Source organism: Stegodyphus dumicola, chromosome 6 (genome assembly GCF_044657685.1).
Source record: "Stegodyphus dumicola isolate Sdum_Otavi_A_Nest chromosome 6, ASM4465768v1".
Lineage (NCBI taxonomy): Eukaryota > Metazoa > Arthropoda > Arachnida > Araneae > Eresidae > Stegodyphus > Stegodyphus dumicola.
The window spans coordinates 22,037,814-22,064,094 of record NC_140773.1 but is presented as its reverse complement, the minus strand read 5'-3'; the positions used below and the strand labels follow the sequence as shown (position 1 = coordinate 22,064,094).

General features: G+C 33.3%; 1 protein-coding gene across 2 annotated transcripts in view; it reads right to left on the bottom strand.

The window, feature by feature from the left end:
- Nucleotides 1-15,417: 15,417 nt before the first annotated feature.
- The window catches only part of LOC118205227 (syntaxin-1A-like), an 83,454-nt gene continuing 72,590 nt past the window's right edge, over nt 15,418-26,281 (bottom strand). The window contains exons 7-9 of one of the 2 annotated variants that reach the window (XR_015041449.1): nt 25,138-25,275; nt 15,676-15,808; nt 15,418-15,591 (exon numbers count right to left, since the gene is read on the bottom strand). Coding sequence is in view for 1 of the 2 variants with exons in the window: in XM_085817884.1 (XP_085674010.1) it covers nt 15,517-15,591; nt 15,676-15,786; nt 25,138-25,275 (324 nt within the window). In the remaining variant the exon portion in view is untranslated. The remainder of the gene's footprint in view (nt 15,592-15,675; nt 15,809-25,137; nt 25,276-26,281) is intronic. The other variant, XM_085817884.1, reaches the window with a different exon arrangement.

Below are 26,281 nucleotides of genomic sequence, written 5' to 3'. Positions count from 1 at the left end.
GGAAATTCTAAAGATAGGCTCATTTTAAAATTAATTTGCGATATCGCTGTTGAACTGAATTTTATAGTTTGAGTACGTAGAACATGATATTTAATAAATAAAGGCAAGACACAAAACGTTAAGAAAAACGCCCCCTTGGACGTAATTTAAAATCTGAAACCTTTCAGATTTTTTTATTTATTTCTTTTATTGCTTCTGTATTATTATATCGTAAATGTTGCCTAGAGTTGCTCCATTTGTTTGTGTAACTATGTCTTTTGATCCAGGAGAAGGCATGGATGTATGATGCCCGTGAGGCATGGGGGACTCTAAATATGCGGCGACCCGAAAGTCTTCTCGAGAAGTTGTGGTAAGGGAAGAGGGATGGAAGACCCTCGGGCCCGTTCCCTGCGCAAAGAACGTCTATGTAAAGAAGAAAAGGTTCCATAAACGTAATGTAAACCAGTTTATCTTCTACGCCGCCAAGGGATTTGGCGATAAACTCTTGATAAACGTTACAGTCGAGCCTGTTCGAACTTCGGCATCAGCTTCGAGCTTTGGCGCTTTTTGGCGACAGATATTTCACGCATGCGCAGCTGTTTTCCTTTTCGTTCGAAGGGAGCCACTCGTGCTGCTGCGAAGTTTTCCTTCTTAACAATACATATTCTTTGCCCTGGGCTACTCTCCATCAAAATTGGGGGGGGGGGCGGAACTGAGCTAAATCACGCTGTCACCTGTAAGGTGCTTAAGGCTGTTGCCAACGACAGACGTAAGTTTTCGCTTCCTCCCAAGAGGAATTTCGTGGGATTGTGCTGACTATAGGTCAGGCAAATGAGCATTAGAGCAACACAAACCAACAACAAATTTTATGCGCGGGACAATGTCCTTATATTTCATTTAATTCTCAAATAACTCCTTAGGATTTGCGGTTTTGCAGCTGAGGATGGTGGTTCGGTAAAACCATCGAAACTAGTCCTGTGAAAATTTTGAAAATATAACGCTGATTTTTGTTGTTTGACTTCGGAACTCCGTATCGTCGACAGTTATTCTGGCCATACAACATTACGTAATAATCAAGCAGTTTCAATGAAAAAACTGGACCTCGTGTCCGAGTCCTCCGGTGCTAACATCACTTTTATACCTGCCCTGACCATAGTTAAACATTCCCGAAAGCATGGCACACTGAAGTTGCTGCGCATTTCTTCACACCGGTCCACAGTAAGTTGAAGTTTTATAATTTCGCGCAACATTAATCGATATCTGATAGTTATAAAATGCATTACTGAAATAAACGAATGGAGTGGGAAGGTTTATTTGCTAAAGATACATATTGAATGAAGAGAAAATTTATATTGTACTTCAGTGATGATAACTGTTGATGATCTTATAATGATAACGTGCATTGCGAAAAAATGTAAAACGATTGTAATGCAAAATGTAAAATGATTTTTGATTTAAAGTATGCCTCAGAAGCTAAAGCATCATCTCATATTTGAGAAAATATTTCAGGAAGAAGTTCTGTAAATAGAAAAGAAATAATACATAATTTTAATATTAATAATACAATAAACTTTGATCTTGATTTTTGTAATCATTAACCGAATAAAATCAAATTACCTTAATATTCCTTTCTGATGTAATTAACGAAAGCTTGTGAAAATATTTCATTCAAATTAAACATTTTTGTGAAAAGTATAGCATTTAATTCCGTTCAGAATGAAATGTTGTTGAAAAATGTATTTTTTTCACATATTTAGGACTCTGAAATATTGTAGAGAAAGAAAGTATTATATACGTTTATACGTATATTTATACGTATATTTATACGTATATTTATACTTATATTTATACGTAATTACAAAATGTTTAACTCCGTGCATGTCAAAACCTATTAACCTTAACGGCAAGTCACTGAATGTTTTGCTCTCCAAGAGGGGTGCACCGCTGTTTCAATGGAGCGCATGGGAAAAAACAGTCAGGGCTTCTCCTCTTATTTCCTAGCTCCATGACGAGCTCAAGCTCACTTAACACCATTTTGTTTTCCGCCGTAAATCATATCAGTGACCTAAGCAAGTAGATTAATTACTGGATGATTTATTTTGTGTAAAAAAAAGTCCGAGTTTAAATTATCCCTGAAAGTTTTGTCAAAGAATGAATCCTTAAGTTCTTTGGTTTTATTCCGCATTCCTTAATTTCTTGTAGACCTGGCGATCTGGCGACTAGACTCTGTCCCTCCTCTTTTTTGCAACGCAAACTGGTTTACTTTACGGCTATGGAAGCTGTCTTGTTTCACATGCTCATTCTTTGCTTGAATGGTTTAATTTAGTTCCCGTACGTACCCGCAACATTTTACCAGGCAGCTTAGTACACAAGCTAGGCAACCTGATTCAACTATTGTTTCGGAAATAAATATTTTTAACCTTTAAATATATAAATAAATATCTATACATGATATAAATATGTAATGTAATGATGCTATAAATATTTATAACTTTTAAACCATTTATTTTTCATGAAAACAGTTAATTCCAATTCATAAAATTCAAACACGCCACAGAAAACCGTTTGCGAAACGCTGTTCTAGCATATTAAGCATTATTACTCCTGTTATTTTACCCAAACAAAAGCTGTTTTGTTCTTATACATAGGTCCCCTCGATGAAGCCCGACATGCCAGTGGGGTAAGAGTATATAGTTAAATAATGCTGAAGTATTTTCTATACGAAATCAAGAATAAGAGGAAAGTGAGTAGGAAGAAATATGACAGCTGCACTAACTTACTTGCTTAGTTATCATAACACCTCTGTACTTTCTGAAAAATGTAGCTGCTAACAGTTGGAACAATCTGGCTATTTTTCTTCGTGAAAATATACTTTACTGAGTATTTGCGCGAATCACATAAAATGAATTCATAATAATAATGAGAAATAGATAAGGAATTTGAAAATATATGCAGAAAATGATTGTATTTTTACACCTTCTCCCACCTCGCGGCTCAGGTTCAACTTTGCTGAAATACGCATTTTACAGTTCTTTAAAAAATTAATTCTCCTTAAGCTGAAATTGATTATGATTTCTTTATTAAATTGACTTACTTTAGTAAGTAAAACTTAGCTTTAAGTTAAAGGAAGTTTGCTCAAATTTGAAATTGTGATTCAAGAAGTTATATCTTTAGAAGTTTCAATGTATTTTCTTATCTTTAAATTACAGCAAGTAAATACTAGTTTCTCACCCCCTTTTTTGTGGAGGGAGGAGGCAGTTTTGTCTTCGAAAATCGAAAGGCGGAAATTGCGTGATGTGTATTATTTTTGAGAGAAAGGTTTGAAAGAAAGCACATATGAAAAGACACATTTTTTGTTCTACATTAAAAAAATTACTAATTTGGAAAAATAAATTAAATTACACAATGTACTTTCCTATCTATGTATACCTCTTACACTGAACTGTAATTGAGGAACTTCTAAATCGTATGCTAGGGTGGTGTGGTGTATTTAATTATGGCAAAGCTCACTAGGGCTATCTGCCTAGAGGGAAGCCTTCGTGGAGGACTTTCTAAGGCGAACTGGCTCGTATACACGTTACACATGGGAAAACCACGAAAACGCACGTGCAGGCAGCCCGTTCGCGGGATTCGAACCTCGGACCGAACTACCAGTGTTCGGCGGCTGGTGAGCCGTATGCTAAGAAAAAAAGCACACAAAAGAATAAATGTGTGAATAATTTCAGTATTTCGAAAGGCAAAGCTACTTTTCGGTAATTAAAGAAGAAAGTATTTTCTTCATACAAAATTTTAACTATTTATCATACTTCTTTTTAATTATTTAGAATATAAAGCTATATTTTGCAGATAATTATTCTTGATTTAGCTTATAAAGCTACTTTTGATTTTAATACAAGTTCTTAATATATTTCGTAACTTTTGAATCAGTTGTAAATGAGCGGGGTAGTTAAACATTAGCTGGTTTAATTTTCTGAGTAATGTGTGCGTATTATACATATACGTACTATATTTAATCACGTATGCTCCCCCTTTTTTTACTTCCTTGTACGAAGTAAAAAGGAAGTATTGTAATCGCGAAAAGTTTCAGGCAGCATATTTCAACGAAAATATCCATTTTGACCGCTATCGAATGCAATTTAACGATGTTTTTGCGTGATATCTGTATGTAAGAACAGAATAAAACACTCCTTTCCTTCAAAAAAAAAATTATAAAACTGCTTTAAAATGAATTCTGAAGAGAATTTTTCGTGGCTTCTGTACGAACGTATGTACGTACGTATCTCGCATAACTCAAAAAGGAGTAGCCTCAGAACGTTGAAATTTTGTATATAGGACTGCTATAACATGTAGATGTGCACCTCGTATTTTGGTTGCAATCGGCCGCACCAAACGTATATAAATACATTTATATATATATCCACTCTCTTACCCGGCTCAGTGATCTCAGTTTCTTTACTCTTATATGTTTGTAAATTGTATATTTTTTTCTTTAAAAATGATTGAATTATGTTGTTTATATCTTCCGGTTAAGGATTTTATGCCTTTAGTAAATCTGTGTGCAATATTTTTAGAATTATCCACAATTTTAAAGTTGTTTAATTGCCGCTAAGCCTGTTTTAATGGCGGCCATTGATATTTACGTTTGAAACAGGAGACTAGTGGATTTGTTGCCAATCTAAAGAAACTTAGCTTCGCAACAACAAAGATAACGCATTCATTTATTATTGCCAATTAAATCATGCTTAATTCTTTCTGGAATTTTTTCGAGGAAATAAGCGTTTGAGATTTACTTCGTAATTTTTAATATAGATATTTTGAGTTTTTATGTATTTTTGCCTTCTCGCGAAGTGAGAACTGAATTAATTGAATGAGAAATACTCAATCGTCTGTGAAAAACTGTTTCTTTTTTGTTTTATTTGCTTAATTTCTTTTATACATAGTTCTAGCTTTATTATAGTATTTGAATAGAACATGGGGCAACGATTAGCTAATTCTTTAAATGATATACACTTTATGCATTCTGAGTTATAATATGAATGAAATATAATACTGTTAAGTGAACCTAGCGCCAGAGTGTCGCTATGGTAAACAAAGTGAATTTTGAAGAGTGCAATTATTCTATTGTGGTTTATGCGCTGTCGGCGAAGTAGGTTTAATTCAATCTAATAAGTTTAAATAAAATGCAAGAAAAAATGCGTATAATTTAATATTCCGTACAAGGAAGTCATGTGGTGTACACATCAGATTTTTTACTAATTTCGTCATACAAAAATGATCAAGAGGGAGAAATTATATGAATAATTTAATATCCGAAAGACGCAGCTAAAGTAAGAACAATACAAATAACAAGCATTCGTCGAGAACTACCAATAATTATTACAATTATTATTATTTAAAAGTAACCTACATTCTAGTGAGGGGTTTATTCCAACTGCGCGAATGAAAATCCCCCTCGTCCTGGTATCATGGAGGTAGGAAGTAAGATGGAGTCGCCCTAAACAAGTTTCTCCCGTACCCTGCTCTGAAGCACCGGCGATCCCTACGTGGTGACCAAAACATTGGGTCATTTACCATTGAGTTCAATGGGATTTGACGCGTTCGGATGTAAATATTTTGTAATTACGTCGTAAATATACATATAAATGTATATATTTTCTTTTTCTACAACACTTCAGAGTCCTAAGTTTGTAAAAACAACATATTTTTAAACAACATTTCATTCTGAACGGAATTAAATGCTATACTTTTCACAGGACAGTTTTCTCAGAATGTTTTAATTTGAATGAAATATTTTCACAAGTTTTCGTTAATTACATTAGAAAAAAAAATTAAGATAATTCGATTTTATTCGGTTCAGGTACAAAAATTAAGATCAAAGTTTATTGTATTATTAATATTAAAATTATGCATTATTTCTTTTATATTTATAGAGCTTCTTCCTAAAATACTTTCTTAAATATGACATGATTTTTTGGCTTCTGAGGCATCTTTTAAATCGAAAAATGTAAGTCAATTTATAATTAATGCTCTATTCGGTTCATTTTAAATTAGAGAATTATTAGGAATTAGCGAAATACTTTAAATAAGTATTTCGCTAATTCCTAATAATTAAATAGGTATTAAATAGTACTTGACTTTCTCTGAACATTTCTGAAAGAGAATAAAATAAGTTTTTTCTTTTTTTTTTTCCTTAAGTATTATTTAAAACTTGTAACTGAGTTATTATAAAATGTAAGGGGAATAATTCTTTTAATTATACTTATCAGATTTTTTTTCACCCTTCATTTCAACAATACATATTCCAAAACTCTTTATTACGTTCTGAAGTGCGCATCTCATAACATTTGCTTTACAATAAATTTTAACAGATTGCTTTCCAATGCGAACAATTCTTGCTTAAATAGTTTTATAACGTATTTGTCAACAGGATTTCAATTTATGTTTACAATTCAATATTAAGGTTATTATATATTTAGATAACATTTATAATCATTATAAATTAGATACATTTAATCATTAGATTTCTTCACAGTACTTTCACAGTTGTTTATAAGTGCATAAATTCTTCATTTCAAATACATTTATAAATAATTTAATGAATATTTAAGTATTTTGTCAAAGGCAGATACATGCTTTTTGCAAGCACATGCATAAATACCCATACATATTTCCTATTTATCATTTCTGGCATGTGCAAATCTTTAATTTCTGTGCATTCACTATATTTTTCGTGTAAAGTAATTTACACTAATTTAGCATACACCCGAAAGTTTTACATAAAAAATATATATGAATATAATTTGAATGAAAATTATAAGTATTATTTTTAATACCCATTCAAAGGTCAGTTTTTCTTCAAAATTCCTCCACGGTGGCATCTCTCTCTTTAGGATAGTCCTTGCATGCGTTACTCTATTTAATAAAATCTTAATCTGACCTATGTGCCTAATTACAAATATTTTAACATACATAATTTTATATTTATAAAACGTGTAAGCCCAAAGTGATTATTTTTCAGATATATAAAATTAAAACGATGGGTTTAAAATGAGCAGCAGTAAAGCCTCTCCTCTAAAAGATTTTAAAAGGTACATGTTACAATAATATATGGATGTGAAAAAAATTTGTTTTTTTTAAAACATTTTGACGTTTGGAAAATAAAATAAAAGTAGCGAATACTCTATCAAGGGTATCGAAAGACGTATACAATTTTAAATGTACCGTAAGGTATTTATCATTCTTTAAGCATAACATTTTTCTTAAAAATCTATATTTTTGTAGTGCAACAGCTTATAATTTTATAAAACAAATTCATAATCAAAATCGCTGTTGTTAGTTATCGAAAAATAACCAAGATGTGATTTTTGCATAAATGTCACTAAACTATACAAATTGCTATTATCCATCACACTATGAATCTTTCTTTCAAGCAAAAGTGTCTCTTTTTCGATTTGTATGGAACTGTCGTGTGTCGAAATACTATCAGAATCTTGACAAGGGAGCTTATGAATGTAAACAAAGAACGCCCCATCTGGTGACCCAAGCTTCAAAGTAGTGCTTCACTTTTAGCACGGGTTGGCCCCTCCTTCCTTTCCTACCTCCATGCCTGGTATAGTCCAAATCAAAATTTCTTCCCCCTCCCGTTGTTTACAGGGTTACAATTTTACTTTTCGAAGCCAATTGTAGCCAAGAGGAAAATAAAATTAAAGAAATAGAATTACATATCACAATAACAAGTAAAGAATATTTAATAAGCAGGCTAATTACTTGAATAACAGTAATAAATGCGAGAGCTAACGAAGAAAACAAAAGGTATTAGTAAGCATACATATTCGCATTACAAACATCTTTCATTAATTACAATACAGCAAGGAATATTATAATAATATTAATTAAATAATTATAAAGCATACTAATTGTACTTTTTATAAATGATTAATAATAGCCATGATGTCTGAACCAGACTGGAAAATTTAGTATAGCTCAGTGGCGTGCAAAAGATTATTCTTTATCAAAATGTGCTAGAAATATTTTTTGTTAATTAAAGTAATCATGTAAATGTTTGCAGAAATTAATAGTTAAATTAAACAAAAGCTTAGCATACAATCTATTATAACAACATTAGTGTGCGTTTGGAACTCTGACGTATAAATTGTAAATACATTTTAATTATTATGATAACATAGATATGAAACTTGAATACAGTGCAACAATATGTGAAAAGGAATGGATTGAAAGGGAACTGAAAATCCTATGATTATAAGGGAGTTCGATTTTTTTTTTCCCTCTTTTTTTTTTCTTTTTTTTTCTTCTTTTTTTTTCTTTTTTTTTTTGTTTGTTAATTATGAAAGTTCTGCAGACGCTCATCATTATCAGTTTATTAATTAAATGTATGCCAAAGTACATCAGGTAGAGTAACTGGAAAACAGAATAAATATTTAAACGTTTCTAGTATTAAAATATGGAATTTGTAAGAAAGTTAAATAAATGTAAAATAACCATAAATAATAAACCATAAATAGTTAAATAACTTCAATGACTAAAAATGGAAAGCTTACGGCTTTGCAATAACATTAGTGTGAATTTAGAGCCACTTAAGAAATCCAATTTTTAGATTTAATAAAGAGAATTGTTTAAATTAAATTAGAACCGTTTACCTAAAATGGTAAATTTGATAGTTAAAACCATTGTGATATCTAAGATTTTTTAATATTTAATTTAATTTCAATAAAATATCCCATTAATGGCGATAAATGACTTTTTGTAGAACCTAATCTCCTTGGTAAAGAAAGAGGGGTCAGGAAACGTCGCGCAGTTCGTGAATTAGGTAAGAGGGGGAGAGGGGATTTTTCCATCAAATTTCGCGCAGTTTGTACCCCAATCAGATTACATAGTATGTTCCAATAAAACTGCATAGCAATATCTAATTAACATTATCAATATCTGAGATAAGATTCATATTAGCAATGCCTAAGAGGATGTCTTCATACCTAGTTCCTGTAGCTTAAATCTCGCCTGCTGTTATTGTTATCCACTGTTAATCTCTAGGCCCCAAATGTTGCTAGAACTACTGTGGGGTCTGCTGCAGCTCGCAAGTCGTCGCTATTTTCTTATTTATTTTTCTGTTTGTTATATGTCTCTCTTTCAGGATATTAGTCACCTGCTCGAATGGCTTTCACCAGATGCTTTCCGCATTAGTCGACTCTGTTTCACTACACCTTTAAATTCTTATCTCATATTAACTTTTTACTAATAATTTTTAAAAAAATCGCAAGAAATGTGTGTATTTTAGAGAAACTATGTTTGGAAAAATCAAATAAAATTAAATGGATCATCTGTACAAAAGATTGTAATTTGCATAGTTTCGCCGATAAATGGTGGTGCTGCCATCTATCGTCTTTTTAAAAAGTTATCGTTAAGCGACCCAATGCATAGTATGAATTTTTTCGTCATTATGTGCTTCTGCAGTATGCTTGACATTTTTTCCTTACTGTTTTTAATGTATATATTACATCAAAAAATTAAACTGCACTTAAGATTATAAAATGCATTTTCTATACTTTCTAAACTAATTGAAAATTCAAAATTCACTGACACAGTAGTGAATGATTTTTTCCCCCCCCACAACGTAATAATAACAAATAAAATAAATGGGTTTTAATATGGCCTCGAATTATTATTTATTGTAAACAACTATAAAAAATTTTATTTTCCGTAAATCATTAAATTATTATCTATTATTAGCCAAAAGAGCGGTAGCCCAGAAGGGCTATTAGTCTCAAAAACGGCATTTTGTGGCGTTTCACTATAAACGGAAAATCACTTTTTAATTTGTTGCCAGCAAATATTATCGCCCTGTATTATATTTAAAGAAATTAACTAATGAAGAGTCTGGAAGAATGTATGTATGTTTCTCGCACTGGGAAAAAACGGCGGTACCTAGAGCCATCGAATTTTGAATAACGTAATCCTCCACCCGAACGTGGGTACCTGAAAGCCCGGATTTTGAATTTTATTTATTAATTATTTCATATTCTGTAAAACTTTAATGAATTTTTGATTAACAAATTCAATGATTTCAAAGCGAGCAATGGCAGCACTGTACGTAAAAAAAATTTTTTTTTTATCTCCAGCGCGCGAGACTGTGTACCGGAAATTCTAAAGATATGCTATTTTTAAATATTTCGTCATATTACTGTTGAATTGAATTTTATGTGCTTTAAATGCGAAAAATATGATATTTAATAAATAAATGTCACACACAAAAGTTAAAAACAAACGCCTCTTACGGCGTAATTTATTTTATTTATATATATTTTGTTGATGTTGTGCAGAGTGTACGTGTTTCAACATTACTTGCAGCCATACTTCCCAGCATCATTATATTTATATTGCTGTGCGTATTTTCCTACTTTATTACTTTACCAAATGTCCTCGATATTAATTTGCATTAATCTGATTGCAGAACATTAATCGATTTACTTTTATGCAAAAAAATTACTTGATGCCAAAATTTTTAGGCTCGTTAATAAATTCTGTTTCAGATTTTAATATCTTTTCTCTAGTAACTTTACTTACAAATGGTTTGCTTCTTGCTACTGGAGCTCGATATTCAGATTTTTTTATTTGTTTTTAAAAGAACTTCTCCTCTGATAATTTCACCAAGATCTGACGCAGTTGAAGAAGAGCTAAAAAAAGGATTTCATATAATTTTCTTCAAAATATTTTTCTCGTTTAGCTTCAATGACCTCCCAAAACGATACTTAATTTCTGCAGTTTTAGTCGTTTTAAATATATTTACAATATATTGAATAACGTGAATTTATGTATCATACTTCATATATCACAAAGGGGTCTTCCATTTCCGAAGAGTTTTATAATGAGATTTCTGACAACACTTGTTTTCGATAAAATGAAGAATTATACGAACAGTTTTTAAAATGATCAAAAGTAAACAGTAAATTATATGTTGTGACTACAGTGCTATGGTAGCGAGGGGAAAAGAAACAGCGAAAAAGAGGGAGGAAAAAATATGGAATATGAAAAAAGAAATGGTTTAAGAGAATGAGTATTTTTCTTCAATAATTTTAAGCAATTTTGAAATTTGAACAAATACTGTTATTAAGATACTATAATACGCTGAACAAGTATTAATTTAGAAGTTAAACAACAAAAATCAACGTTATATTTTCAAATTTTCACAGGACTAGTTTTGATGGTTTTACTGAACCATCATCCTCAGCTGCTAAAGATCAAATGAACTAGATGAGATATAGTGATTAGATAAGATAAGCAGGGCCTGACTTAGCCTAATTGGCGCCCTGGGCAAAAACTTCCTTGGAGGCCCCCCTTCTGCTTTAGTACTTCAGTGATGAAGAACCGAACTTTATGGAGGTATTTAAATTTTTATAATAAATTTTCCATTCGATTCGGGGCCCCCCTCTGATGTGAGGGCCCAGCGCAACTGCCCCGTATGCCCCTGTCTTACTCAGGCTCTGAAGATAAGAATGGCTAGACAGGAGTTAAGCTACTGGCGCCACCTGTTGATGAAACGAGAACTAAAACATAATTTCCATAAAGGCTGAAGGCAAAGATGGATTGGAATTAGGGTCGTTAACTAAAACAGAATGAATTTTTTTGAATATGAAATGCCTCTAGAAAATCTAATTATCTAGAGGATTCTATAATAGATCTCTAGAAAATCTTATTATCTTCCATAAATGAATTAGATTTTCTGAAGGCATTTCACATTCGAAAAATCTTTCTGTTCTAGTTAACGACCGTAATTTCAATCTATCTTTGCCTTCAGCCTTTGAGGAAATTATGTTTTAGTTCTCGTTTCATCAACAGATGGCGCCAGTAGCTAACTCATGTCTATCCATTCTTATCTTATCTAATCACTATATTATATCTCGTCAGCAACTGAGGATGATGGTTCGGTAAGACCGGTTAATAAATCCTGCGAACCTTGCGGTATATGCAGGGATTAATGGAACTTCTATTTAGGATAAATTCATCCACCATACTGTACCCTCCACTGGCCGAAAGATCCATTGTCCTCGCCAACAAATATCCTTTTATTAATCAAAATCAAAAATACAAATCATAAAATTTACATGTTTACATAAACTTTTTACGTAACAAAATATCCTGTTTAGGATTACAACATTTTAAACAAACATTTATACAACTTGTATTTCATACATAAAATAAATCATTTATACAATTTGTATTTCATAAATTAAATAGATCATTTCTTTTAATAACAAAATTTATTTAATAATTAAAACAGAGACTGAAAAATTCTTTTCTTACAAACCCAATAGACAAACTATTAATCTCATTAATAACTTATTACATTTTCAAACAAAAATACAAATCTTTTGCATATTATAATTTAATAAAACCATTAACCATAATCAGTTCTTCTAATCAAAAAGTCATATTGTCTTTATACACTCACAATTTCTTTTATCTAGACTAGAATGTCTAGAATCCAACCCAAGTTTATATTTTTTTATTTCTAAAAGCCATAATTTGTCCTTCTGGTTAATAAATCATATTGTCTCTTTAAACATGAACAATCTTTATCCAAACTCGAATGCCGCACGTCTAACTTCATTTTATACTTATTATTCACATTTGTACAGTTTATACATACTGGACTATTTTTACAATCCCAGCGATTATGTCCTTTTTGTGCACAATTAGCACATATTGAATCTTTAGTACATCCTTTGTGAAAATGCCCAAATTCCTGACATTTGTAGCATCTCACTACATTCAAATATTCTTTAACATTTATGCGAAACCAGTTAAAATTAATCTTTCCTTGATTAATAATGTTTCTAAATTTATTAGGTTGGATCTCTGCCACCCAATGAGCCTTATTATTCTTTCCTTTTATCCGAAAAAGTGGAATAAAACCACCATCTTCAAATATAAGATTTTGTTTAATAACAGCTTCCTGTAGTTCCTCTTTTCCAACTTCCAAATCAATATTATATAATATAATTTTTGGATTTTTCTTAATCGGAGCTCTGACTTCAATATCTTCTTTTAACAATTCATTTGTTTTAATTTCCTCTTCTAATTTATCAATTTCTTCATGATTTAAACACTCAATTACAATTCCACCATTATTTATTTTTCTAACATTTCTAATCCCTATTTTTAACTTTGCAGGATCAATAGCTTCGACAACTTTCATCTTCACTTCCTCTGAAGACACTCCTTTCACTTTAGGATAAATAAGAGCCACATGTTCATCTTTCCTCTTAATTTTATCTTTCTTTGATACGACTTTTTTCTCCATCTTCTGTTCTTTAATAATATCTGCAAATGACTTCTCTGTCTGTGGTTTCTGAACTACATCCAATTTTCCCTTTAAGTTTTCAATTTCCAACGCTTGAGAAACTATAAAGTTAAATAGCGCTTCTTGCGCTTTAAAAACTTTCTTTCTTAGAGGAACTGTTACTCTAGTTGCCTCTACTAAACAAGTTTCAATATCACTAATTAATAATCTAGCTTCTTCTATCAGTTCATTTTGAGGAACAGTCTCTGTCTGTACATATTTATCCATTTTTGATCTAAATCAATTGGGACCCTGGGGCTTCCCCAATTGAATTTCTTTGGAGTTTGGATTTCGACCTCCTCCCTTAGGAGGAGGAGCCCTCAGACCACGACAAGGTACCAAACTCCTGGGAAGTTTTTCTTATTGGCTTTCCAAATATAACTTTTATCACAAATACAATACTTTTTCAATTTTTCGCAATCGAGCATTAAATATAGCCAATAACTTTCCCTGAGGGGATGTTGTTTCCCTGAGGATGATGGTTCGGTAAAACCATCGAAACTAGTCCTGTGAAAATTTGTGAAAATTGTGAAAATTTGATTCCCTGTGAAAATAATGCTGATTTTTGTTGTTTGACTTCTAAATAAAGGAAGTACTTCCGCAGAGAACCCGGTAAATGTCAACATCGCCAATTTTGGCGATAATAGTTCAAACATGGTAACCTAGCTAATTCATCCTATTCGCTTGTGCGAAGGTTGTCGTTGTTCGCATTTGGAGATTTATATTATTCTTCTCTTATTTATTGTTATTTTTTCTGAATTTTTTAACAACGAATAGATAGAAATATTTTCGCATAATTAAAGAAGTTTTCGTCGAAAGATGCCGGTTCTCGGCTCGTCAGTTCGGGATCAAAGGAAGAAAATATGGCGGGAGGGGTAAATGTAACATGCTGTTCACGTTATGTTCTTAATTATTAACAGCTGTAAGCACGCAGAACCATGAGGTTTCCAAATCCTAAAATAATTTTTAAATGTATAAAGTTCTAGTTTTATTAACTTAGCAATGCTACTGAAGAAAATTTCATTACTGTTGAAGGTTATTTGTATTGTGAAATATATTATGAAAAAGGACAGGTATTTGTTGCAATGTAAAATGCTTTAAGCTGTATGCAAGTAACTTGAAAAAAAAAAAAAAAAAAAAAAAAAAAAAAAAACTGAAAACTATGTAAAATGGATGTATTAAAGGTCATGCATTCCTTAATTTATTACATGGGCATGGCTCTTACCGAAATACATCAATCAACAGGCCAAGTACTTAATAATGAAAAATGACACTTGTAATAAAAATATTAGAATTCTATATGAATTAGAGAAAATACATATAAGTATAATGTAAACGTAAGTATAACAATACTAATTTTTATTTTTTTGAATGAATTTCTACTTCCCGTTATGCTTAATACATTGTTTTCTGTGCTAACTTGAATTTAATACAAATTTATTTTTGTATATCACGTTTAACCTGTTAGTTTTACATCTATATACTTATTATCTGTGAAGTTTTACTACCATTGTCTGCTAACTTGAATTTACATACACTAAAAACCACGTTTACGGCTCGGCTCATCCTCGATGAACCGCGAGCTTGGCGAGTAAAAATGCAACGGCGCCAACGGGTTCTTTCCCGAAGCGCCAACGGGTTCTCTGCGAATGAAAACCCTAAATAAATACTGTTATATTTATTTGTGGTATTTTACAGATAATATCACTAGCTTTAAGGATTTGACTTTTCCTACTATTTTAACGTATCGTTTGTGGGCACTACTTAAAAGATGCTCTTTGGTGTATAACGTTCGTAGTAGTTTGAAATGGTGACTACTGATTGTGCTTTGTCATAGCACAATCAGTAGTCAATCAGTAGGAAGAGCTGGACGAGTCCTTTTGCGAGAAGTTCCGGAACTTTAACGTTTTTCTTTTGGGAAAATAAATTTTATCAAGCTATCATCGGTTCCGAGTGCATTCAGTTAATTAGAAACCCGTGCGCAAGTAAAAATATGTACATATATGGCTCTAAATTATATTATGTATTTAAATCGTAATTGCTTTGGCAGAGGATATGCCTTATGTATATTGAAACAGATACGGTTTTAAATTTTCAAGAATAAGTATTCGTTTATTTTTCACAGAAGAACACTATTTACAGAAGTTTCGGAGTTTCTTGCCTTTTCAGGATTAATCTTCTTGCTAACTTGTCAATACAAGGATTCCAATCAGCACACACACTATTAAAATCACCACAGCTATGATAAGGAATTTGGTCTGTAAAACAAAAACATCGTTTAGATGCCAATTTTTGATTGAAATTATTGTCGTTGCTTTAGTAATGCATGTATGCACACTTACTTTCCGTATCTTTCTTTGCTTCCGCACTGATCTTTCCACTTTTTTATTGCCATCTTTGACATCAGCTGATGCCAGAGCGACATGCCGCTCTATCGAATCGACGATATCTCCCTGTCAAAACAGAACAGAGCCACTGAAATTTTAAACAATGTATTATTTAAAATGTGCAAAAAATTACAAGATGTCGTAAAAAGTGATATCACTTTGCTTTTAAATAATTTTTAAGAGGATAAATATATTTGTTATTGGGGTGGGGTTGTTGACTAATGCTGCCTTGCCTGTTGTATAGTCATGGAGGTAGGAAGTTAAATGGAGTGGCCCTAAACCGGTTTTCCCATACCCTGCTTTGAAGCACGTTGGATCCCTTCATTGGTGACCAAAACAATGGATAATTTACCATTAAGTTCAATGAGTTTCGACACGATCGGATGTAAATACTTTGTAATTACGGCGTAAATATGCATATAAATGTATATATTTTCTTTTTCTACTATACCTCAGAGTCCTAAGTATATGAAAAGAATACATTTTTACTTCCTTGTACGAAGTAAAAAGGAAGTATTGTAATCGCGAAAAGCTTCAGGCAGCATATTTCAACGAAAATATCCACTTTGACCGCTTTCGAATGTAATTTAACGATGTTTTTGCGTTATATCTGTACGTAAGGACAGAATAACAGACTTTTTTCCTCTCAAAAAACTAAAAAACTGCTTTAAAATGAATTCTGAAGAGAATTTTTAGTGGCGTCTGTACGAACGTATGTACGTACGTGCGTACGTACGTATCTCGCATAACTCAAAAACGAGTAGCCTCAGAACGTTGAAATTTTGTATATAAGACTACTATAACATGTAGATGTGCACCTCGTATTTTGGTTTCAATCGGTCGCGCCAAACGTATATAAATATATTTATAAATATATCCACTCTGTTACCCGGCTCAGTGATCTCAGTTTCTTTACTCTTATACGTTTGTAAATTGTACATTTTTTGCTTTAAAAATGATTGAATTGTGTTGTTTTTATCTTCCGGTTAAGGGTTTTATGCCATAAGTAAATCGGTATGCAATATATTTATAATTATCAACAATTTTAAAATTGTTTAAGTGCCACTAAGCCTAATTTGATGGCGGCCATTGCTCTTGTTTACATCTGAAACAGCTGAGTAGCGGATTTGTTGCCAATCTAGAGAAACTTAGATTCGCAACACAAAGATAACGCCTTCATTTATTATTTAAATCATGCTTAATCCTTTCTGGAATTTTTTCGAGGAAATAAGGGTTTAAGATTTACTTCTTAATTTTTAATACAGATATTTTGAGTTTTTATGTATTTTTGCCTTGTCGCGAAGTGAAAACTGAATTAATTGAATGAGAAATACTCAATCGTCTGTGAAAAACTGTTTCTTTTTTGTTTTGTTTGCTTAATTTCTTTTATGCATAGTTTTAGCTTTATTATAATACTTGAATAGAACATGTGGCAACGATTAGATAATTCTTTAAATGATATACATTTTGTGCATTCTGAGTTATAATATGAAGGAAATATAATACAGTTAAGTAAACCTAGCGCCAGAGTGTCGCTATGGTAAACAAAGTGAATTTTAAAGAATGCATTTATTCTATTGTGGTTTATGCGCTGTCGGCGAAGTAGGTTTAATTCAATCTAATAAGTTTAAATAAAATGCAAGAGAAAATGCGTATAATTTAATATTTCGTACAAGGAAGTCATGTGGTGTACACATCAGATTTTTAAATAACATTTCATTCTGAACGCAATTAAATGCTATACTTGTCACAGAACAGTTTGCTCAGAATGGTTTAATTTGAATGAAATATTTTCAGAAGTTTTCGTTAAATCCATTAGAAAGAAATTTTAAGGTAATTCGATTTTATTCGGTTAAGGATTACAAAAATTAAGATCAAAGTTTATTGTATTATTAATATTAAAATTATGCATTATTTCTTTTCTATTTATAAAGCTTCTTCCTAAAATACTTTCTCAAATATGACATGATTTTTTAGCTTCTGAGGCATCTTTTATACGAAAAAATATAAGTCAGTTTATAATTAATGCTCTATTCGGTCCATTTCAAATTAGAGCACCTTTTATTTTAAAAGCGAAATACTTTAAATAGTATTTAACTTTCTCTGAATATTTCTGAAAATGAATAAAATAAGGATTTTTTTTAAATATTATTTAAATCTTATAACCGAATTATCATAAAATGTAAAGGGAATAATTCTTTAAATTATACTTATCAGATTTTTTTTATCCTTAATTTCAACAATACATATTCCAAAACTCTTCTGTATTACTTTCTTAAGTACGCATCTCATAGAAATTGCTTTACAATACCTTTTAACACATTACTTTCCAGTACGAACAATTATTGCTTAACTAGTTTTATAACATATTTGTCAACAGGATGCCAATTTATGTTTACAATTCAATTTTAAGGTTATTATATATTTAGATAATATCTATAATTTTTATAAATTTAGATACATCTAATAATTAGATTTTTTCCACAGTAACTTACTTTCACAGTTGTTTATGAATGCATAAATCCTTCATTTCAAATACATTTATAAATAATTTAATAAATATTTGCGTATTTTGTTAAATGCAGATACACGCTTTTTGCAAGCACATGCATAAATACCATTTTTCATTTCCGGCATGTGCAAATCTTTAATTTCTGTGCATTCACTATATTTTTCGAGTAAAGTAATTTACACTAATTTTAAAAAAGTACGTGTTATAATAATACGTGGATGTAAAAAAAAAATTTATTTTATTTAAAACATTTTAGCGTTTGGAACATAAAATAAAAGTAGCGAATACTCTATCAAAGGGTATCAAAAGGTGTATACAATTTTAAAGGTACGGTGAGGTATTTTTCATTCTTTAAGCATAATATTTTTGCTAAAATCTATATTTTTGTAGTTCAACAGCTTAGAGTTTTATAAAACAAATTCATAATCAAAACCGAACCCACCAGCGGCCGAGCGGTAAAATCGCTGAACACTGGTAGTTCGGTCCGAGGTTCGAATCCCGCGAACGGGCTGGCTGCATGGGTGTTTTCGTGGTTTTCCCCATGTGTAACGTGTATACGAGCCAGTGTCCCTTAGAAAGTCGTCCACGAAGGCATCCCTTCCCTTAGGCAGATAGCCCTAGTGTGCTTTGCCGTATTCTCAATAAACACAACATAATTAAAACCGCTGTTAGTTATAGAAAAATAACCAAGATGTGATTTTTGCGTAAATGTCACTAAACTATACAAATTGCTATTATCCCTCACACTAGGAATGTTTCTTTTATGCAGAAGTGTCCTGTTTGCGTATTGGCAGACCGCACATTGAGTTGAACAGTGTTAAGCGAATTTCGCTTACTGCGCATGCTTGATGGTGTACCTTTGCCGCGGGGAGAAATATTGGCGACAAAGCAACCCTACGTTAGCTTATTCGTGATCTCCATGGCTGTCGAATGTGTTTGAGTGATGTTTAAAATTGCAATGTTGTGGAACTTTGCTTATTAGTTATTTTAACGTCCATGCCGATTGCACTTGCTTATTTTTCTAATATATGTTTCATTTTAATTTGTCAATAACAGTGCATTTAATATTTGTTAACATATGTTCGTAATAATTCGTTTTTTAAATGTAATTTGTTTACATGTTACAATTCAGTAATTGTAAACTGGAGTATCTCGCTTAGTTTGTTAGCGTATATTCGCGCTTTTATTTTCTCATTTCAAAAAATTTAATAACTAACATTAAAGAATTGTAAAATTTCTTCAGTGTTATTTGCAAGCACTTGTTATATTCCTCAGTGTTTCTTTATGTTATGTACTAATGGAACGTATGGTAAATCCTGAATTGTTTTTATTGCTTAAAAGCATAATGAATAAATTTTCAACTAATATATCCTAAATTACAGTCTTTTCTGAACGAAAATTTGTACAGTTCCAAAGGAATGTGCAGAATTTCATAAGTATTATATTTTACATTTTGAATGTAAACACTGCTTCACATTACTTCGCAATAATTTCAGCTTTCTAGTTGTTTGAGCAGTAGAGCAAAAAATAGTATTTTAACACAGTAATTAATTTACATTATACTCTACGAAGATTTAAACTGCAGATTTGTTTACAATTAGGTGGCGATACATCTACCATATACCGTATTTATCTTCTTTTCAAATCGCGCCGACATAGTAATTACGCCAAATTGTTTTCTGGGCATGCGCAGTAAGCGACATTCGTTTAACACTGTTCAACTCAATTTGCGGTCTGCCATTACGCGTCTCGTTTTTCGATTTGTATGGAACTGTCGTGTGCCAAAGTACCATCAGAGCGCTGTCAAGCGAGCTTGTGAATGTAAACAAAAAACACCCCATCTGGTGACCGAAGCTTCGGAGCGGTGCTTCACTTCTAATGGCGGTTTGGCCACTACTTCCTTTCTTACCTCCATGTGTATAGTCAGGCCAATCGTACGAATTTCCTGGTGGCAAGGAGCGTTAGATTACGCTTGTCGTTGCCTTGAGCATCTTACATGTGGACTTGGATTTTGGATTATTCAGTTATGGCTAAGCACACGAGGGCTATCTGCCTAAAGGGAGGGATGCCTTCGTGGAGGACTTTCTAAGGGAAACTGGCTCGTATACACGTTACACATGGGAAAAACCACGAAAACGCCCATGCAACCAGCCCGTTCGCATGATTCGAACCTCAGACCGAACTACCAGTGTTCAGCGTCTTTACCGCTCGGCCGCTGGTGGGCCATCTTACATGTGACAGTGGGATTTAGCTTATTCAATTTTGACGGAGAGCACCCCGGGGGGAGGGACTGGTGCGAGGGTCTCCTTCCCCCTCTTCTCCTACCACCAACCTCTCGAGAGAACTTTCGGTTCTTCGTACATTTAGAGTGCCCCCATGCTGCACGGACACTATACATTTACAAACATCCATGCCTTCCGCGGAATTCGAATCCGTGGCCTTTGGCACGGCACTCAGCGACGCTAACCAATCTATCGGTTGGGCGGCAGGATAGATATATACATGTGAGATAGATAGGAGTAAGGGGAAAAAACAGGGAGGTTAGATCATAAGAATGTCTTATAAGTTTAACAATTTTACTGTTTTAATTAAGTTTGTAAATTTGATTGGTTATTCTCTTCTTTAAAATTCAATTATTCTTCCCCACCGGAGCTAGATTCAGTCGGACCCGGCTACAGTATTTTTCAGTTATTGAGTAAAATTGTAAAACAGTCGTGACCACTAGCTGATCGACATACCCTATCTGATATAGAGATTTTAATAGGATTACACAAATGAATATCTCTTGAATAAAAACTGCTCATAAATGCATAATTCCATTTAAAGAATCAAACAAATACAAGGAATTTTCAGATTATTTTCTGTTCTGGAACAAACAACAACAACAACAACAACAAAAAAAAAAAAAAAAAAAAAAATCTGAAATTTTTCAGATTTTAAATTACGTCTTAAGGGGCGTTTTTTTAACGTTTTGAGTGTTACCTTTATTTATTAAATATCATGTTCTTTGCACTTAAACCATAAAATACAGTTCAAGAGCAATATCGCAAAATAATGTTAAATTAAGCATATCTTTAGAATTTCCGATATACACAGTCTCGCGAGCTGGAGATAAACGTATTTTTTTTTTCTATATAACGTTGCCATTTCTCGCTTTTAAAGCATTGAGTTTGTAAATCAAAAATTCGTTAAAGTTTTACAAAATATAAAACCTATAATAAAACAAATTCCAAATTTGGGATTTCAGATGCCCATAATCGCAGTAGGATTTCGTCATTCAAAATTCGATGGCTCTATGTACCATTGTTTTATCACAATGCGAGAAATAGACAATCATTTATGCAGATTTTTCATTATTTAATTTCTTCAAATATAATGCAGGACTCTAACATTTTGTGGCAACAGTTTGAAAAGTGAACCGACGTTTATGAGTCCGACGCAAAATGCCAAAACGAAAGCAATAGTCCTTCGGGACTGAAATCCCTTTGGACTAAAAAAAAAAAAAAAAAAAAAAAAAAAAAGCCAACATTAATTGACACGTTGACTTCTATGCGAGTTTGTAAGGAAATCTCCTTTTGGACACGAGCGCTGTTATACCATGCGTCAACTGTTTCCAATCGCTGGAGTATAGAACATCTGGGACAAAACATTTTGGGACATACATTCAGTTAGAAATCTTTCCTCAAAAATAAAGTATTGCTACATTATTTCTATATTCTTTTGACACCAATTGTTACGTTATTTTCTTCGTTCACGTTCGTACGGGGTTCGTAGATTTGGAGTGAATAACGACGACACTTAATAAAGTATCGAAACACACTTTATTGTCCGGTATTAATCAGGACAGCCTCCAATAACACTTTTTACAGTCGTCGAAGATCTACTATAAACACGCTGACACGTTCAGCGACACAGCCTTCAGGTTATCAGGCTATCACGGTGGAGACAGCTTCCTGCAAAACAGCCGACTCTGCTTTCCGGAGTACAGCTCCCGAACATCAGCTCTTACATCTGCTTGGTCGTTCTCGGAACTCCACGTACTCTCGAGACTGTCCACTCTACAACTCGCGATGCACTCGACGACACACGAGCACAGCTCCTGACTCTTCGTTTCAGTCTTTCCCGGAGCTCAACACGCTCTCTCGACGATGCACTAACCGCGATACGCTAACAGACTCCTTCGGTGGACTCGACGACCCACTCGGCACTCGTCGCTCGGCTGTCAACTCGATCGACTCCGCAGGGAATGACTCGCTAGACGAGATTGTCATTCTCGATGAGAGACATACTCTCTTTTCGATGAAGCACACTTACTGACTGCGGACCAGCAGGGTTTATATAGCTTTCGGCTTGTGTTCGGGAACATTCTGGACTAAAGCGGTAAGAATTCGTTCCAGAAGGTTCTCCAACCGTCCATGGTATATCGCCAATTTTGTCGCCAAATGGGCGATTTCTCGCTAAATGTGGCATCCCTGCCCTCCTTGATATTTTATGGCAACCCTAAAACTGCTTTGCGGGAAAGCCATCTTACCGCGCCTTTACATTTCGTAACAGTATCTAAGAAAGTGTATGAGATTGGAAAATTATTTTTTTCTTTAGTGACAAAGAGTTGAAATTTGTTTGTGTTAAAGTTGTTGCCGCAACTTTTCGCAAAGTCTAAAAGTAACTTTCTTAAGTGAATTATACAGCAGCGAAGAAAAAACCTGTTACGAGGCTTACAAACATTCGAATAGTAGCGATGAGGAACAGTCGAGATTTTTCAGAACGGTAATTATAAGCAAAATTACATCCTCAAGTTCTGATTCGAATACTGATAAATACAGTGATAATAAATGTGATGTAGATTCTAAAGAACTTGTTAGGGAAAACGAAAACTATTACCGAAGAAAGCACAATTCAGATTAGTGAACGGAATGAGTTTAGCTGTCGGTAACAAGCATTTTCGTTCTTTTCTTTCAGCAATCAGCAATCATTTTTTCAAATACCTCCATTATCTCCTAAATATTCAAAGAACTGTCACCCGAATACAGATGAGCAACCTGATTAGAATTTTTGCTGTCACGCCGAAATGGGTGACGCGGCAGTCAAAGTGTTAATAAAAATGTATGAAAAGGCACACTAAGAAACAAAGAAATTCAGCAAGAAAAGTTTTTTTAATAACAGAATTTAGACGTGCAAAATTCCTGTTAAATATCAATAACTTGGCAATCTTTTAAAACAAATCGCTAATATATCGCATCCCATAAGTAAATCTATCTTTTAATCTACAAAAATTCGCCACGTTGTACTAAAGACGGTTGCGTTAATACGTAAGTACTTTTTCGGCTTACACCTGAAGATATAAGAATGTCAAAAACAGAACATTCCATACCTTAACTTCAATATTCGGAGACGCATTTTTAATATCGTTAGTTCTAAAATAGCATTCAAAATTCATTTATAGTTGGAAATATACTTTCTAAATTTGCGGTAAGAAATCCAGATTTAAGTCTGAGAAAAGCATAAAAAAATGGCCTATGTCGTTACATTCGCTGTTGAGTAAACACGCCTGGAATTATACACTGACTACCAATAAGTATTTGGACACCTGTGATAGAAAACAAAAACTAACTTTATTCAAAATCAATAGTTGGTTCTCCGGTATAGAGCCTCCACGAGAGGTAATTACAGCGTAGACCCTCCGGGGCATACTTTCCACAAGTCTTTGTATGACAGCTAGTAGTATTTTCTTCCACTCGGCTTGGAGAAGACATAGAAGTTCCTTCACCAATTTTGCACGGGTAGTGAACCCTGAATTCGGCGATGCAACTCGTCCCAGAGGTTCTCGATAGGGTTCAGGTCTGGACTCTGAGCAGGCTATTCCATTCGATGAACTTCATTGGCACCATACCAAGCCTTGGTTAACGTCGAAACATGACAACTGGCATTGTCGTCCTGAAAATAACAGGGGTCCAACCCGTAAAACTGCCACAACGTAGAAAGCACATTGTCATCCAAAATAGTGCAGTAGGCATTGGAGGTGAGCTTACCATGAATGGGGACCAAGGGTCCCAGTCCATACCAGGAGAAACACCCCCAGACCATAATTCCACCTCCGCCGAACTTGACTGTTGGCACAATGCATTCTGCCAAGAGACGTTCTCCAGGTAGACGCCAGACCCAGACCCAGCCATCCGAACGTTAAAGGGTGAACTTTCATTCGTCACTCCAAAGAACCCGTTTCCACTGATCTACGGTCCAATTTCGATGTACTTTGCACCACATGAACCGAGCAGCGCGGTTGGACTTTGTGATCAAAGACTTATGGGCAGCAGCACGACCATGAAAACCAAGCAGATGTGCTTCCTTATGGATGGTATTCATTGAAACAATACTCCCGGATGCCTGTTGAAACTCCTCGCGGATGAGGACCATCGGTTGAGTGCGGTTCTTCCGAATTTCTCTGGACAGCACTCGTCGGTCTCTATCTCCTAGTTTCTTTGGTCTGCCGACTAGGGGCACATTCCGACAATCACCGCTCACCTTCCACTTCTTAATCACATAGGCCACTGTCGATTTTGGGCACTTTAGATCGCTAGATATGTCCATTAAGGATCGGCCACATTTGTGATACCCGACAATTATACCTTTCTCGAAATCAAAGAGCTCCGAACTGCGAGGCATCTTGCATGCGACTAAAGCCGATGCTGTTTCTTACACGATATATACCGGCGGAGTCCGTGACGTACCTTAGGACCGCAGATATAGTCATTTGCATAGGTCTCCAAATACTTATTGGTAGTCAGTGTATTTAAGGAAATAAAGCTTATAGCCGGATTTTTTCGAAAATAGTGCATAGTGAATAAAATCAGCGACTATGAAAGATAGTGATATATTTAGGTAATTTTCCAGTAAACTATTTGTACCTGATTGCTTATTAATATGGAAAGGCTAAGTAACATATCATTCAATTCCCGTAGACTAGTCTCTATCTTCAGAAGCTCTGAGCATCGTTCTTTGACATCTGTCAAGTCTTCTCTTGCTTTCTCCACTTGCACAATGTACTGAAATCAAATATAAAATATGAAATTATTTATGAAAAAGTATTAGGCATATAATAAGTTGAAATCATGCCAATTATTTGATTACTTTTGTCTTAAGGTATCTGCCTACGTAAAAAAAACGATTTCGGCGAAAAAATTAGATTTTTTTAATTGCCTAATTTGAAAGGTCAGTTTTGTAGGATTCCGAAAATGGTTCATTTTTACGTTTGTGATAATTAGAAGAGAAGATATAGCCAATTAACTGCACTGGAAGTGAAAGCAGAAAGACCGGAAGTGCCATTTAAAAGGCTCAACTTAAAGGTAAACAATGTTGTTATCCGTGTTTTTTTTTTTTTTTTTTTTTTTTTTTTTTTTTTTTTTTTTTTACCTGTTTGTGTGTAAATTGTGCTAAAACATTTCATTTTAATTCTGGGTACTTTTTTTTTGTTTCTGGCAATAATTATTTGCCTTAATTTTTTGAACTGGGACTGGCAACATTGCGGTTTTTTTAACTGGGTCTGGCAACATCGCGATTAGGTATAAAGACTACGTTGCTGGGTGCATATATAGCAGTTTTAATTTTTAATTCAGGGTATCTTGGATTACTTCCTGTGTTTGAACATTTAGGCATATCAATTGAACAAGAAATGATTAAAAATTACTTTGGAATTGATAACGAAAGAATAAAGAACTCGAAACGTCATTCGTCGCTCATTTCGAAGATAGCCAGAAAAAAATTAAAATCAAATAGGAAATCAAAATTACTTAAGTATAAAGATATGAAGGGTGTGATGTACAAATTTGGAGAATTTTAAGTGTGTAAATACAACAGAACAGTTTTTCTGTTAATGTGAAATCTTTAAATGCGTTTTCTGGAAAACTAATTTTTCTAGTGTTTTTACATACAAGAAATGTAATTACTCAAAATGTTCTAAAGGTATCTCTATTAAAAATTTCACTAAAGTGTTTTCTATATTATTTACTAGGTTTTAAGCTACAATCTAAGTTATATTTATTAATTTGATTG